Source organism: Conger conger, chromosome 17 (assembly GCF_963514075.1).
Source record: "Conger conger chromosome 17, fConCon1.1, whole genome shotgun sequence".
NCBI lineage: Eukaryota > Metazoa > Chordata > Actinopteri > Anguilliformes > Congridae > Conger > Conger conger.
The window spans coordinates 9664237-9679104 of NC_083776.1; the positions used below are offsets into that span (position 1 = coordinate 9664237).

General features: G+C 45.1%; 1 protein-coding gene across 1 annotated transcript; it reads left to right on the plus strand.

Annotated features, from left to right (window-relative positions):
- The first annotated feature begins 5766 nt into the window (after positions 1-5766).
- On the plus strand, positions 5767-14563 carry tgfbr2l (transforming growth factor beta receptor-like). Its single transcript, XM_061226893.1, has 7 exons — positions 5767-5782; positions 6981-7131; positions 9767-9969; positions 10831-11696; positions 12038-12179; positions 13023-13150; positions 14016-14563. The coding sequence occupies exons 1-7, from the start codon at positions 5767-5769 to the stop codon at positions 14274-14276; spliced, it is 1767 nt and encodes a 588-aa protein (XP_061082877.1). The 3' UTR covers positions 14277-14563.
- The last annotated feature ends 305 nt before the right edge of the window (positions 14564-14868 follow it).

Sequence of the window (14868 nt, forward strand, 5' to 3'; positions counted from 1 at the left end):
CTACTTGAGCCACTGAAAACTGAGTCGCTTTCGGTTTTTCGCCAGTAGTTAATTCTTATTTTATGCATCGGCGTTCCATAATACTTTGACGTGTGGCATGTGTTCTTCAAGACTGTTTGACTTTGACAATATTGCAAAGAAAGGCAAACATGACACTTTCTTAGTTATTCTGGCCAGCCTGGCTGCTCGATGACAGGTTAATTAGGCTAATTATTATTTTAATTTCTAAAAAAATTTTTTACCCCTTAAATACCCCTTTAAATAGGCGACTCGACTATGTTAAGATCATCATTTAGTGCATGTTCGCGCAATACGTATCTTATGAGTAATCACAAAACCAAAGCATATGCCCCGAACAGACCAGAGCAGTTTATTTACATTAGATGGGTGCAGTCATTTCGAGCCAAGCTGGGTTCTACCATCAGCATCGTGGAATCGAGTGTGTTTAGTGAGCCCACCCTGAAAGATATACAATTTTCTGTGATTGCCATTCAACACAAACCGTGTACCCAGAGCACAGTTCTGTTAATTGTATGCTTCTCTGTAAGGCAGGGTAGGCTACATATTTTGTCCAATCTAGTTTTAAAGTTGTGAAGCATCACTGTGCCAACAAATGGGCAGAGTCTGATATTAAGCCACAATTGAAAACTAAACAAAACACAGGGTAATTTAGTAACTAGCCTAAGTAAATAGAAGTTTTTTTGTACTTTTTTAAAATAAGAATATTGTAGAACCACAGTGAGTCCAAAAAGCTACAAAATGTCTATTGGTTTTAACTAATGGCTGCATTTGTTTTCATTGCAATACTAATTCTGAACATGAGTTTCAATCTCATTGGTAGAATTGATGCTCTGGAACCATCTTATAGAACCATCTAAATGAAACTGTCCACTAAATTTAAGTACATTTTCAAGTGCAATTATGCCTATGATTTTGTCTGGGCTTTTAAGTTCAAAATATTGTAAATATTTTTTCCTGGGCACATGGGTGATGTTTACAGTGGGGTTTAGGGGCATATAAACATTTCAAATCAATAGAAAGCAGAGCTGGAAATCCATTTTAATTACATGGCTATTGAGTGGAGCTATTATCAAGGAGATCTCTGGAAACAACAAACCCAAACTGAGCAAGATTCAGCAAATAGCCTCACCCCCTTTCATTTCAGGCCACTTCTGGGCTTCTATGGGATCGAAATGAAAACAATCACGATTCAAATTGGTCACAAATGCAAAGGCCCTGCTATTCAAGACCAGGCAAATGCTTATCTAAGCATTTTAAGCTAATTTAATCATTCACAGATAAAATAAATCACGGCAGGCTATGATGGCAAAAAAACAAACTTGTGCAATAAGAAGGTAAAAAAAAACACCCTCTGCTAATTAAAAACAGGGTTTCTGTTGTAAAGATAAAAGATGCATTAGCCAGACACCACATCAAAAACGTGACTGCCATCTGCAATGGAAATTTACAGCAGGGAACAAGTCGTGGCATTATTATGTTTGCTGCATGGTAGATGAGGCTTTTTCAGCCAGGGTGGGGGGGGGGGGGGTACACCTGGGGTCTTTTCAATATTATGAGAGAGTGCCGCATGTAGGCCAGGTACAGTAAACCCACAGAGTGAAAATAGTAGGCAAAAATGAAAATGGCTTCCCCATCGCACTTTCTTGCAGACGTTTGCCTTCCCATTGTGACCAGTTAAGGGCTTTAAGATAGTGAGTTTATAGATGCCCATTTGGTCCGTGCCTTAGCAAACAGTAGTCGCCGCTCCTGTGATAGGGGAGCTATTAAATAATCATAGGACATTCACCATGGACCGTCTCGAAACTAGACATGCACAGAGTAACGTTTCGCGCTATCTACCCTGCCTTGCTTTACTTGGGAATATCACCATTGTCTACTCCCTTCAATAAATTAAACTTGATTGGAACCTCTCTGAACTCTGCAGCGTATGACAAGCTGGAAATCTTTCAGCACAGTCATCAAGTTTTCTTCCAAAGTTTGAAGGAAGGGGGGGCAATGCAAAGTAATGATCTACCCTGGAGTCAAGGCTACACTCCACAATGGGAACACTGTAATGACCCACATGTGGAGTATGATGCTAATGGACCGTCTCCCTTCCAATGAGATTTGATTGGCTGTTGTTTGGGGGACAATAGCCCTTGTATATTTCCCTCACTGCTTCAATAAAATGTATGTCAGTCTATAAGACAGCCTCCATAGCAGAAATGGACAAGTATTGGCCGAATTAGGAAAATAAATTGTATGGGTATGAGACAATAGCCTCTTGCGTAGACTTTGGTGTGCGTAAGGAGATAGTCTCTTGCCGCGCCTCTGGCTGGTTTAACTAAACCACACCAAAAGTAATGTAATAAAAACATAACTTTCCTGCAGGGGAGGTTGTTTATCCGTGTGTCAGGTATCACTCTCCTCCCCTCACACTTCAGCTCCAATCACATTCTCCAAACAATAAAAATCCCCCAGCTGCCACAGAAAAAACATTTGTGGAGTCATAACTGCGTTCGCTTTTTAATGTGAGGTGGGATAGGCTTTTTGGCGAGGCCTGATAATTTCATTGTGATGTTATTTATTTATTCAGGAAATGCTTTCCCCTGGCATGCCATAGTGGCAGAACAGTTGAGGCATGCTGCATCAATAAGGGCTGAAGGAGGATGGTGTGCCACCTGCTGGCTACCGGGAGTTACTGCGCCTGAGGGCGGCAGCAGTAGCAGCTGATGACAGTCATTACATTACATTACATTATTGGCATTTGGCAGACGCTCTTATCCAGAGCGACGTACAGTTGATTAGACTAAGCAGGAGACAATCCTCCCCTGGAGCTAAGGAGTTAAGGGCCTTGCTCAAGGGCCCAACGGCTGTGCGGATCTTTTTGTGGCGACACCGGGATTAGAGCCACCGACCTTGTGTGTTCCAGTCATTTACCTTAACCACTATGCTACAGGCCGCCCCCATATTTGGTGCTGACTGTTCTATTGCACTGCACTAAAACTGAGAGAAATGCACCTATTGTTAACAAACACAAGTTTAAATATATCTCTTCCGGTGTTTTATTGTATGGTAAAATATAGTGCATAAAAGACATAACCTAGTAGCCTGTAACTACCAAGGTTGTTTGGATATATTATTGTTTATATTGTTTTGTTGTGTAAATCAAACAACTGCAGATGAATTACTGCATTATTTTACTATTTTTGTGAGCAACCTACGCCTTGTGACTTCCTAGGCAACATCCCACGTCATGAGTTGTTGCATTCATTAACATTAGCAGAGCAAGTGCACTATGTGTGCTTTACTACGAAGCCAAAAAAACGACATGTACTTCAACCATGCTTTATGGCAGGAATTGTCAAAAATTGGCCAAGTTTCAGAGCTAAACATATTGGATCTCCCCCCTAATATCCCTCTTGGATGGAATATGCTCATAAAATCTAATTAATCACAAAGGGCCTAGACACTAATGATTAAGCAGAAAAATAACCAGAAGCTACCTTTTGGCTGTAGATTTAGAATTGTGCAATTCTTCCCCCTTTGCGCAATAATGAATATAAGCAAGGTGAAAATGGAGCTCCAGTGTGTTTTGTATGTGGTTCTTCAAGCATAGTTTATTGTTCTTTTTTGACATCCACCATCTTAGATAATATTTAAGTAATCAGATGCACGCACATTCATGCACACACACACATTCCTACCGTGAGGCTAAATAGCATGTTTTTGTGACGCACACACACAGACACACACACACAGACTCCTACCGTGAGGCTAAATAACATGTTTTTGTGACACACACACACACACACACACTCCTACCGTGGGGCTAAGTAGCATGTTTTTGTGACACACACACACACACACTCACACACACTCACACACACACACTCACACTCACACACACTCACACACACACACACACACACACACACACATACACACTAGTTGGCCTCATGTTAGGAGAGCACAAGGAACTGGAGTAAAGCGAGTTGAAAAGCAAATAAATGCGAGCAAACATCTCAGGGCCTCTTGTAAGCATGCGGTCACTGGGTTTCCCAGAGGCACAGAGGGGCAGGACTTTAAATCTGGCTTTGGCAGAAGTACTTCTGGATTTAATTTATTTCTGGAGCCCTCACTGCTGAGTTTAATTACTTTAAAGTTTGCGGAGGGGGGCTCTCTCTCTCTTTTTCTCTCTCTTTCTCTCTCTCTCTCTCCCTCTCTCTCCCTCTCTCCGTCTCTCTCTCCCTCTCTCTCTCGCTTTCTCGCTTTCACTCTCGTTTTGCTTATCCAGCCTTTTAGTTTCCTTTCTTTTTGTCCTTTTTTTCCCTGATGTATATTTTGATGTTGGGCATTGGAACATCTGGAAGCCGTTAGGGAAATGTGCGCACTGTTTCTCTGACTGTTTGCGCAGCTTGGTGAGCTTGCCGCTCTCTCTATGTGAAAGGCCTTCATCTGGCTTTAATCAGCAATTAGCATGTTGTGATGTGGCAGTCAGTGTGCCGGCTGATTTGGGAAATGGGAGATACAAGGCGTGGAGAAGGCGTTCTCTCAAAATAACGTCACCACGGCCGTCAGACCGCAGCCTGTCCCATCCTGGTTCAGAGGCACACAGGCACATGGGCTCACAGGCATGCCAACTCACATGAGAAAAAATACCCCAAAATCTCAAACATGTGATCTCATACAAATGCGTCATGCGTGTAGACATACGGATACACACAGCACACACATACAGTCTCTCTCTCTCACACACACACACACACACACACACACACACACACACACACACACACACACACACACACACACTCATACACACACTCACTCTCTCTCTCTCTCTCTCTCTCTCACACACTCACACACACACGCACACACACACTTTCAGACCTAGCTGCACGGTGCCTGATATACTAGCTCTGACTGCAGTTATGATCGCTCATTATCATTATCATTACAGGGACCATCAGCAATATCATTATCATCATTACTTTATTATTATCAATTTACCTCCGCAGTCAAGAGCAAATGAGGAGTCCTTTGGGGTCGATTCTCTCATGAAGGCTCGGGATGTGAGCTGGTGGAGAACTCCTTTGAGCCTGGAGCAAGGTGTAGAAAATTGGCTTTTTTTTTTTTTAAAGGGCCAGGTGGCTCTGATAACCATAAACCTTTGTTTAGTTATGAAAAATGTTTTTCATTTTACTTCACTTAATGTTTTACAGTGCAGCTATCATCACTAAACTAAGAGCACCACCCCTGTTCTCTTTTTGATATTGAGTTAATATTTGTGATAAAACCAGTGACCAGCTAGCAGATGGTCTAATTAAAAACAGCAGGACATAATCAAACACATGTGCTGTGGTTTAAATAAAATAAATCCTCTCTGTGAATCAATGATTTGCTGCAGACTTATTTTTATGTACAAAATAGCTAACCATGCCTATCTTTTCCTCAGCACAGATCAGCTTAGAACCACTTTCATAAAACAAAATGTTTTCATGTCAGTATTCATTTTTTGCCCTTGTGGGAAATGGTTGATAGGCCTAATCATGACAAATGTATCCTTTAGATGCAAATATTTTAACTTGATCATGGTTTTAGTAAAAAGGTATTTATTTTGAAAAATAGTATTTAACATCATTATTATGATATCTCTGGTTATGTGTCCATTGTTGCAGTATATGTCACAGTTTGCCCATTATAATTTCGCACTTTGTTGCAAAGTCTCAAGATATAAGACACAGACCTGTGCAAATGAAAACTATGCATTCTCTACCTGGTAGGAAATTCCAGCTATCAGCCTATGATCGAATTCAGCTAGAACCAGCTTCTTTTCCTGCTGGATACCATCTGGAATTGGGTGATGGCATGTTGTCTGTAGCAAGCTGGCCCACCAGCTGGACATGGATATCTTGCCAGCATGGTTGCTATCTTAACCATCTTGTTGCCAGCTTGACCATCTCAAAATCATCTGCCAAGCAGCTTGACCTCCATAAATCCAGGCTGAAACCAAACTGTTTTCACCAGGGTATGAAACTTTAACCACCACAGTATTTTACTCTACTCATTAATGCATTAAGAGGGTCTTAAGAGTATTAAATTAAAGTTTGATCCCCACTACTTTCTGTTTTTGGAGACACGCTTGGTAAGGGTGTTTTAATCTGACTCTTCATTAATTTAAAAATAACAAACCAACAAAGAAATGGATCTCCCTTAACGCAGGCCAACCTCAGCTTTTTTAAATAATATTTTCTTAACCATGGAGGCAGTATGCGTTTCGTGAGCTTCCAGGATGTTTACACTTCAGCGCATTACGGGAAAGACGAGAGGCTAGAAACAAACTGGATGGCCTACTTAACCGCAGTCCAAGTCGCGGTCCTTTTGAAGGCATTTCCATAAGCCAAACCAGGGACACTTTATCATTACTCTCATTAGCTAATGGTATCATGTATAATATTATGGTTTGATGAGCCTCTCCTTACTTTCCTCCTCTATTAGCCATTAAATGTCAGACATACGTCCACATGAACGGGGCCAGAGTGTATTCATATTGTTGTAGTATTGCTGTGTGGTGGTCACTCACTCGTCTTTCTCGTAAATGAACGCTCTCCGGCAACAGGGTGGTTATTATAGCAGGGTTTTGGCAAGAGATAACATCCCTCTGGGAGTGTCTCAGTGTTGATGTAGCACGATATGGCCTGTCATATAGTAATGCAAACATCTTAACTTCTCTTCCTTTTCAGAGAGATGTTTATAGCAAAATGCATGAATGCTCATTTGCGTCAGAAGTGCGTGGCGGTGGTGATTGGTTATTTTGTGATCTAGCCAAAACTGTGGAATTGCCTGCCCTCCCTACAATTAAATTTATGTGGTCAATGTTTTTCCCTAGCAGAATGTGTGGGTTGCTAATCTTATTCTATATTGTTTTACTATACTCTTCTCTTCTGTGGAGTCATAAGAGTACTCCTATTTTGCAGATATCCAGGCCCTGGCATTTACGCACATAAGGACCAACCTGTGCAGGTGGTGTGACTACACAGTCCCTGTGTGTGAGGACAGCGTGTGCTACAGCAACTGCACCTTAAACTCCTTCTGCCTCCTGTCTGAGGAGATCTGCGTGGCTGTGTGGTGAGTAACTGCATCGCTGCCTTCCCTGTGCCAACTTGCACCAAAACACAACCACAGCACGCCTCCTTAGGGGTTACTAAGATTACCGTCTGTACGTCAACAAGAAAAGGGCATTCTAGGCTTGCCATGTAGCCTGCTGTCAGCACGGGATTAACACAGTGCTGGATATTTTCTTGTAAATCCCCTTTTCGCCCAATGTGGAATGCTTAATCATCTGTGTGTATGGTTGGCATATGCTAGTTAGTATTATATAAAAGGGCTCATTGTTACACCCTCCATTTTGATTCAGGATAGTGCAGACAAGCATATGTGGCACAGTGGTGTATTGGGTAGCACTCAGAGCAAGAAGGTCCTGGGTTTAAGCGCTGACCTTTCTGTGTGGGGTTTTCACAGTACTCCAGTTTCCTCCCACAGTCCAAAGACATGCAGGTTAGGTTAATTGAAGAGTCTAAATTGCCTCTAGGTATGAGTGTGTGAGCGATTGGTGTGTGTGTCCAACAATGGATTGGCAACCTGTCCAGGGTGTATTCCTACCACTCGCCCAATGCATGCTGGGATAGGCTCCAGCACTCCACTCTGGAACCCTGACCCGGAATAAACTGGACGGATGGACACAAGCATGTGGTCTCATCTGAAGCAGATTATGTCAGCTCCCACTTCTTACCACACCGTAGTCTCCAATGACCACAGTCCCACAGACCTGAGAAGGAGGAAGACACTTACGGGGTTTAACAGTGGGTGCCTGATGGACCACCGAGGATCACTAGCGATTGATGAGATAATGTTATTCTGGCTGACTGACTCCCTCCGTTCCCCTGGCAACACATTGTTGGGGACTTCAGATCATGATGGTGTCAGGCCTTACCTCGAGCACTCCAAGGGTATCTGCTTTCCCATAATTCTGAACGATATAAAATCCAAATACCTCATTTATCTTATAAAATGGTTCCAGCTCGAAATGAGCATTGAACCCAATAGAAAAGTGCTGCTGGTGTCAGGAAATAGTCTGAGGACAGTATGCGGTTGGACTGTCATTTCATGAATATAGGAAGTTCTGCTCCGATAAGACACCGAGGAGCATTGTGGAGATGTTCAAACCAGCTGAATCATCACTGTTTAAAAATACGGAGAGGATACAGGGCAATGGCCAGCTGGTAACAGACCAGGGGTTACAGATGGAAGCAAACAGGAAATTGGCACAAAACCTTTCCTTCCACACTAATAAAGAACAAATGTTAAATGAAATTCCAGGCCCTTCAAAGGACGGATCTAATCTGGTTGAATTTAGAGTCAAATCTTTTCCTGTCCTGGATCCATATCTTTGCTTCTATGAGCCCAGTAGCCTACACTGAGGAGAAGCCACCTTGATTCTGTTGCACACACCACCAAGATCATTTATTCACAAATGCACTCAGATGGCCTGTTTCAACACATATTGTGTCACCTTCAGTCAAGTGGTATGATTCAAAACATTGTTATTGTATGTGTATCTGTTGGATTTAACATTCACTTATACACACACACACAACCTCCAACCTCCTTTGTTTATTTAATAATTACTGGCATTTTAAGAAAAATGATACACTACAGCTGATGACTGCATTTTTGGGATGCATGCCAGGCTACATGTATACAGCTAACTGCTGGCTCAGTTTATCCAGGCTATTTGGACGGAATGAAAACCAGAATGAAGCCCTCTGTGTGCTGAGTTTGACTGACGGTGTGAGTGAGTGGACTGAGGGGTCAGACAGGAGTCCTCAGAGCTGAAAGAGGACACCTAGATGCTGACACTAAACTGTGGGAATGGAGGAGGGGATGGAAGTGCTCCAGAGGGTGTTTAAACAGTGAGCAGGAGTCCACAGTGCACCTGGTTCCCCTGTGGGACGGTTGGGTAAACCAGCCAGAGCTCCTGGGCTTAATGGTAATTATTCCCGCCCGGCATCGCGCCGGGCTAGCATGGGTTACCAGTTGTCGTCAGTGAGCAGTACTCCTCTCCTGCAGTACTGTGTGGCCTGAAACACCGGCTTGTGGGAAAGTGCGGTGGAGGAACGCACACACTTCAGCTGCAGTGCTGCTTGCACGTGTGCGGGTGGTGTGTTCTGCGATTACAAATTGGAGGTGGGAGGATTGTAAAAGAAAGGCATGTTTCCAATTACCCTACATTGAACAATTCATGGATAATCTGCAAAGAAATTCAGCACACACACACACACACAGACGCACACACTCAATCAAACAGGGGCGCTCCAGGATTCCCAGTAGCCTGAAGCTCAGCTGTGACCCCAAAGAACGTCCTGGTTCAAACATGACCCTTATTACATTACCGCACGTTATTTATATTCTTAACAGACTCCCTTTACCAGAATGACTTACATAGTTCGCATTTTTTCATGTAATCCGTTTAAACAGTTGGATATTTGCACAAGTAATTCAGGTTAAGTATTCTGCTTGAGGGTACCGCGGAGCCCCTTGTGAGAATCAAACCTGGGAAATTCTGCGGGCTTATTCTTAGCGCGGTTCCGAGAGTTCCCCGCTAATTCTGGAATGCGCCGAACAAGCTGCACCTTTCCCACGCTGCGGCAGTCTGATTTCGCGGTCGCGTGTGTGTGTGTGTTTGTGCGTGTGTGTGTGACAGGAAGCAAGACAACGACAGCGTCAGCGTGCGGACGCTTTGCCACAACCCGAAGCAGCCGCTAGAGAACGTGCTGCTGTCGAACTACTCGTCGCCCGAATGCGTGATGGCGCGGCAGCCCTCGGAGGACGGTCTGTTGTTCGTCTGCGGCTGCGTGGAGGAGCCCGAATGCAACGACAAGCTCATATTCGACAAGGGTCCCAACGGTAACAGCGCCGCACCGCCTGTCATTCACCGTGAAACATTACTCGTGTTACACCGCGTATTTTCCTTTCAGACCTCATTATCCCGGGCAACTGACACATATTACATTTTCACACACTATCAAATTATACAGCTGCATGTAAAATGCTGTGTATGTTGCTCAAGGGTGCAACAACAGCGGCCCGCTGGAATTTGAACCTGCACCTCTTGGCAGTAAAAGCAATAATGCCGAGAACATATTCCTTAATAAGAACAAGGGATACTGCAAATATACAGCTCTGGAAGAATGAAGAGTAAAATCAAACTTGATATTCTTTCATGAAGTATAGAACACATTTTATTTTAATTCTAAACAAAATTATTGTAATTCAGAACATTAATATGCAGAAAATGGTGAAAATACTGTTGTTTTTCATTGAATGATGCAAACGAAAAGTTTAGACCTGTAATCAAATAATAAAAATGACAATGTCTCTGCTTTGGACAGTGCTACTCAACTCCATGTCCTGTGGGCCCTAGTGTCTGCAGGTATTTGCTCCTACCGTGCACTACACCACCTGATTTCATTCATTATTTTATCTGCTTGGTTCAGATAAGCTAAATCGTGAAATCAGCTGGTGCAAATGCCTGCAGACACTGAGGACGTGGAGTTGAGTCACGCTGGTTTAGGATATAATATAATCAATGTGTAACCCTGATTCTTCTTCAAAAAATAGATAGCAGAGGCTGCAACAGTGAATCAGAGGGCATTACAAAATGGGAGAGAAAAGAGAAAAAGTGTTGAAATATTTGTAAAAGTGGGTTAAATCAACAGAAAGGTCCTGAGTCTGACCCTGTTCCTCTTGCGTGTGTCTGTGTGTCAGGGTTCTCCATGCTCAGGAGTAAAGACGTCATCCCTGTGGTGGTCATAAGCCTGCTGCCGCCCCTGCTGGTGGCCATCTTCGCCACCCTGGGGTTCTACCTGTACCGTACCCGCAGGCCCAGCAAGCAGCCCAAAGACTGGGCCCCCAAGCGCACCCACTACCAGTCCCTGGAGGCCCCCGAGGGCGGGGGGGCCCCCTGCGACTACCGCTGCAAGCTGTCTGCGGCGGGCGACGATGGCGGCTCCGAGGCCTCGTCCGCCCGGGCCAACTGCCTGAACCACAACACGGAGCACCTGCCCATCCAGCTGGAGGCGCTGGTGGGGAAGGGCCGCTTCGCCGAGGTGTGGCGGGCGCGGCTCAACCACAGCGCGGGCGGGCAGTACGAGACGGTGGCGGTGAAGATCTTCCCCGCCGTGGAGTACGTGTCCTGGAGGAACGAGCGCGCCATCTTCTCCGACGCCAACCTGAGGCACGACAACGTGGTGCACTTCCTGACGGCGGAGGAGCGGGGCGGGGCCGGGGCCGGGGACGGCGCGGGCCCCGGCGCGGGCCCCGGCCCCGGCCCCAGGCAGTACTGGCTCATCATGGCCTACCACGGGCTGGGGAACCTGCAGGACTTCCTGACGGGGCACGTGCTGAGCTGGGCGGAGCTGTGCGCCATGGCGGGGTCGGTGGCGCGCGGCCTGGCCCACCTGCACAGCGACTACGCCCCCTGTGGCACGCCCAAGGTGCCGGTGGCGCACCGCGACCTGAAGAGCAGCAACATCGTGGTGAAGAGCCGCAGCGAGTGTGCCCTGTGCGACTTCGGCCTGGCGCTGAGGCTGGACCTCTCCCTCTCCGTCGACGACTTCGCCAACAGCGGACAGGTCAGGACACGCGCCGGGCTCAGGAGCCCAGTACAACTGTGTGTCATATCAGGCCATTCAAAAACAGACGTTCTCCTTTTATTGAACTGTGTTAATTATTAAGTATTTGTATTGTACCATAAACACTATAGATTGTTGATGGCAGTGTATAACATATGGTTAATACAGAATGTGTCTCCAGATAACTAAGAATTTTCACACAACAGAACCTCCAAAATGTACAACTGTATGAAAGAATTTTGATCTGTATGAAGACACAGCATTTCATATGATTATTTGACCCAAGGCTGTTAATTTCCCTAACTGGCGAACATACGCACGTGTGTGTGTGTGTGCGTTAGGTGGGGACAGCGCGCTACATGGCACCAGAGGTCCTGGAGTCCAGAGTGAACCTGGAGGACCTGGAGGCTTTCAAACAGATGGATGTTTACTCCATGTCTCTCGTCCTGTGGGAGATGGCCTCCCGCTGTGATGTCATAGGGGGTAAGACTTTGTAGTGCCGTGTGTGTGTGCCGTTTTATCTGCATTGTTTATATTTGTGGCGGCTAGATCTTATCTTCACTGTGACTTCTACACGGAATTGTATACTTTAATCATGTTTAATCCAGAGGCCGCTTCAAAGAGTTGTGGTCAATTCCATTTCAATTTCAGTTAATTTCCTTCTAAGAAAATTATGGAATTGAAAACAGAGCCGACCGGCAGCCCACAGCTTGGTTTTCAAGTCACTTTCCCTTTGCAAGCAACTGAGATGGACTAAACTCACTCCTGGAGCCACTGAACTGATTTCTAATGTGTCAAGCAGCCAGATGTGCATGTTTGCCCCCTGGAGGCCAAAGCAGTGTATAGCAGAGTCTACTTTGAAACATTGCATTAAGCCTGGTGTTAAGCCTGGAGGCAAGTTATGCAGGAAAAAACGGGATGGATAAAACACGATTTCTTGCTATAAACATCAACCACATTATCTTTATTATTCTTGAGCTGAGGTTCCCCAGGGTTTCCTCGATGGACACACAGATAGCATTGATTAATACTGTGTTTGCATGGAATGTAATGTAAATTCAAAGCTAGTGTAGAAGTACCACCCTGGTGTAACCTGGGGCGGCCTGTAGTGTAGTGGTTAAGGTAAATGACTGGGACATGCAAGGTCGGTGGTTCTAATCCCGGTGTAGCCAAAATAAGATCCGCACAGCTGTTGGGCCCTTGAGCAAGGCCCTTAACCCTGCATTGCTCCAGGGGAAGATTGTCTCCTGCTTAGTCTAATCAACTCTACGTCGCCCGCGTCTGCCAAATGGCAATAATGTAATGAAATGTAACCTGTGGTTACAGAGGTGAAGAGCTACGAGCCGCCGTTCGGGTCAAAGGTGTGTGAGCAGCCCTGCGTGGAGAGCATGAGGGACCTGGTTCTGCGGGACCGCGGCCGACCCGAGATCCCAGCCAACTGGGTGACACACCAGGTAAAGCCCCACCCACCCCGGCCCATAGAGCCTGAGCCAATGGGAGCACGCTATCAATGACTGTAATGGTCCTCTTGTATATAAACTCATTCTCACATGTACAGTGCAGTCTGTAAGTATTTGGACAGTGGTACAATTTCTGTTCTTTTGGCCCTGTACTCCAGCAAATTGGATCTGAAATTAAACTACGAATATGCTATTAAAGTGCAGACTATCACCTTTGGGTATTTGAATCCATATCAGGTCATGCGTGACACAAGAACCAGATCCCTTTTGATACATAGTCCCCCACATTTTATGGTACAAAAAGTAATTGTATTTTTGGCTTTTCAGCTGCTTCTGAATAGTCAGGTATATTCAATCGCTTAGTGCAGGTATAAGAAAGCTTTCAGAATCTAGTCTTAATCTTGTCTTGATCAGTATCTCAGCTTTTGATTGCGGAGTCTGTTATTGGTGTTTGTCAACATGAGGACCAGAGTGGTGGCAATGACAGTCAAGGAAGTGTAGTTACGTGGTCCCTACATAGCTTTGATGAGGCATATGAAAAAATTTGAAATACTATAATAAAAAATAGTCAGAGATACACTATAAACCAAACAATAGGCTTACTAAAATAAACAGTTTGGAACATCGTTAAGGGGAAAGAGCACACATCCAGGCCTGCCTCCTGAAAAGGGTTTCTGCTCTGACATGGTTCTTTAAAAACATTATAGTACTTATAGCCTGGGGGTAAAGACACTGAAGGTCATCCAAAACCTCTGCAAATATATCAATTATCTTTCACTAGTGTGGCCCAACACACTGTATTAATGTAAAAAAGAAATGAAATACAACAGTTTTGAGTCTCTCCTCTTCCTCCGTGCAGGGGATGAATATCCTGTGTGCCACGATCACAGAGTGCTGGGACCACGACCCTGAAGCCCGGCTCACAGCCCACTGCGTGGTGGAGCGCTTCAACAGCCTGGACCAGGAGGCGGGGAGACCGGAGGTCCCCAGCACTGACTGTGAGCCGCCCGCTCCACCTAGCCCCCCAACCCCCTCCGTCCCTTCCCCCGGCCCTCCCAGCCAAACCCCCGCCCCCTCCACAGAGGCCGACGCCCTCAGCAGGCCAGCTACTGAGGTCTGAGGGACCCTTCTGAAACCTGACGCTGTTAAAGGAGCTGGTCTCCGCCCGCAACGTTTATTTTGTTTGGCCTTTGCCTTGCGTTCGTTTGGACAGCCTGCCGCTCATTATCTCTTGTACACTTTTCAGAGATTCTTGCTTGCTTACCGTGGGGGAGTGAGGTGACGTTACATATGTATTTTGGAAATCCCCCAACCAAAGGTTCCCATAAATTTGCGTTGACGAAATACTGAATACAGATGTATTTCGTATGAGTTGCACTATCACCAAATTAGGTGGAACCGTCTAATTTGATTTGTATCCATTTTAGGTATCCATTTTAGGTCTTCCCAAGTTCTGTTAAAACGCCCATTCAAACAGTTTCATATACACACTGAGCACTTTATAAGGTAGATCTGTACACCAGCTTGTTAATGCACATATTTAATCAGCCAATCATGTGGCAGCAAGTAAATGCATAAAATGCGTTTCCTGTGATTTTCATGCACAACAGTCTCTAGAGTTTGCAGAGAATGCTGCAAAAAACATAGAGTGAACAGCAATTCTGCAGGCCAAAACACCATGTTAAAGAGAGAGGTCAGTGGATAAGAGCTGG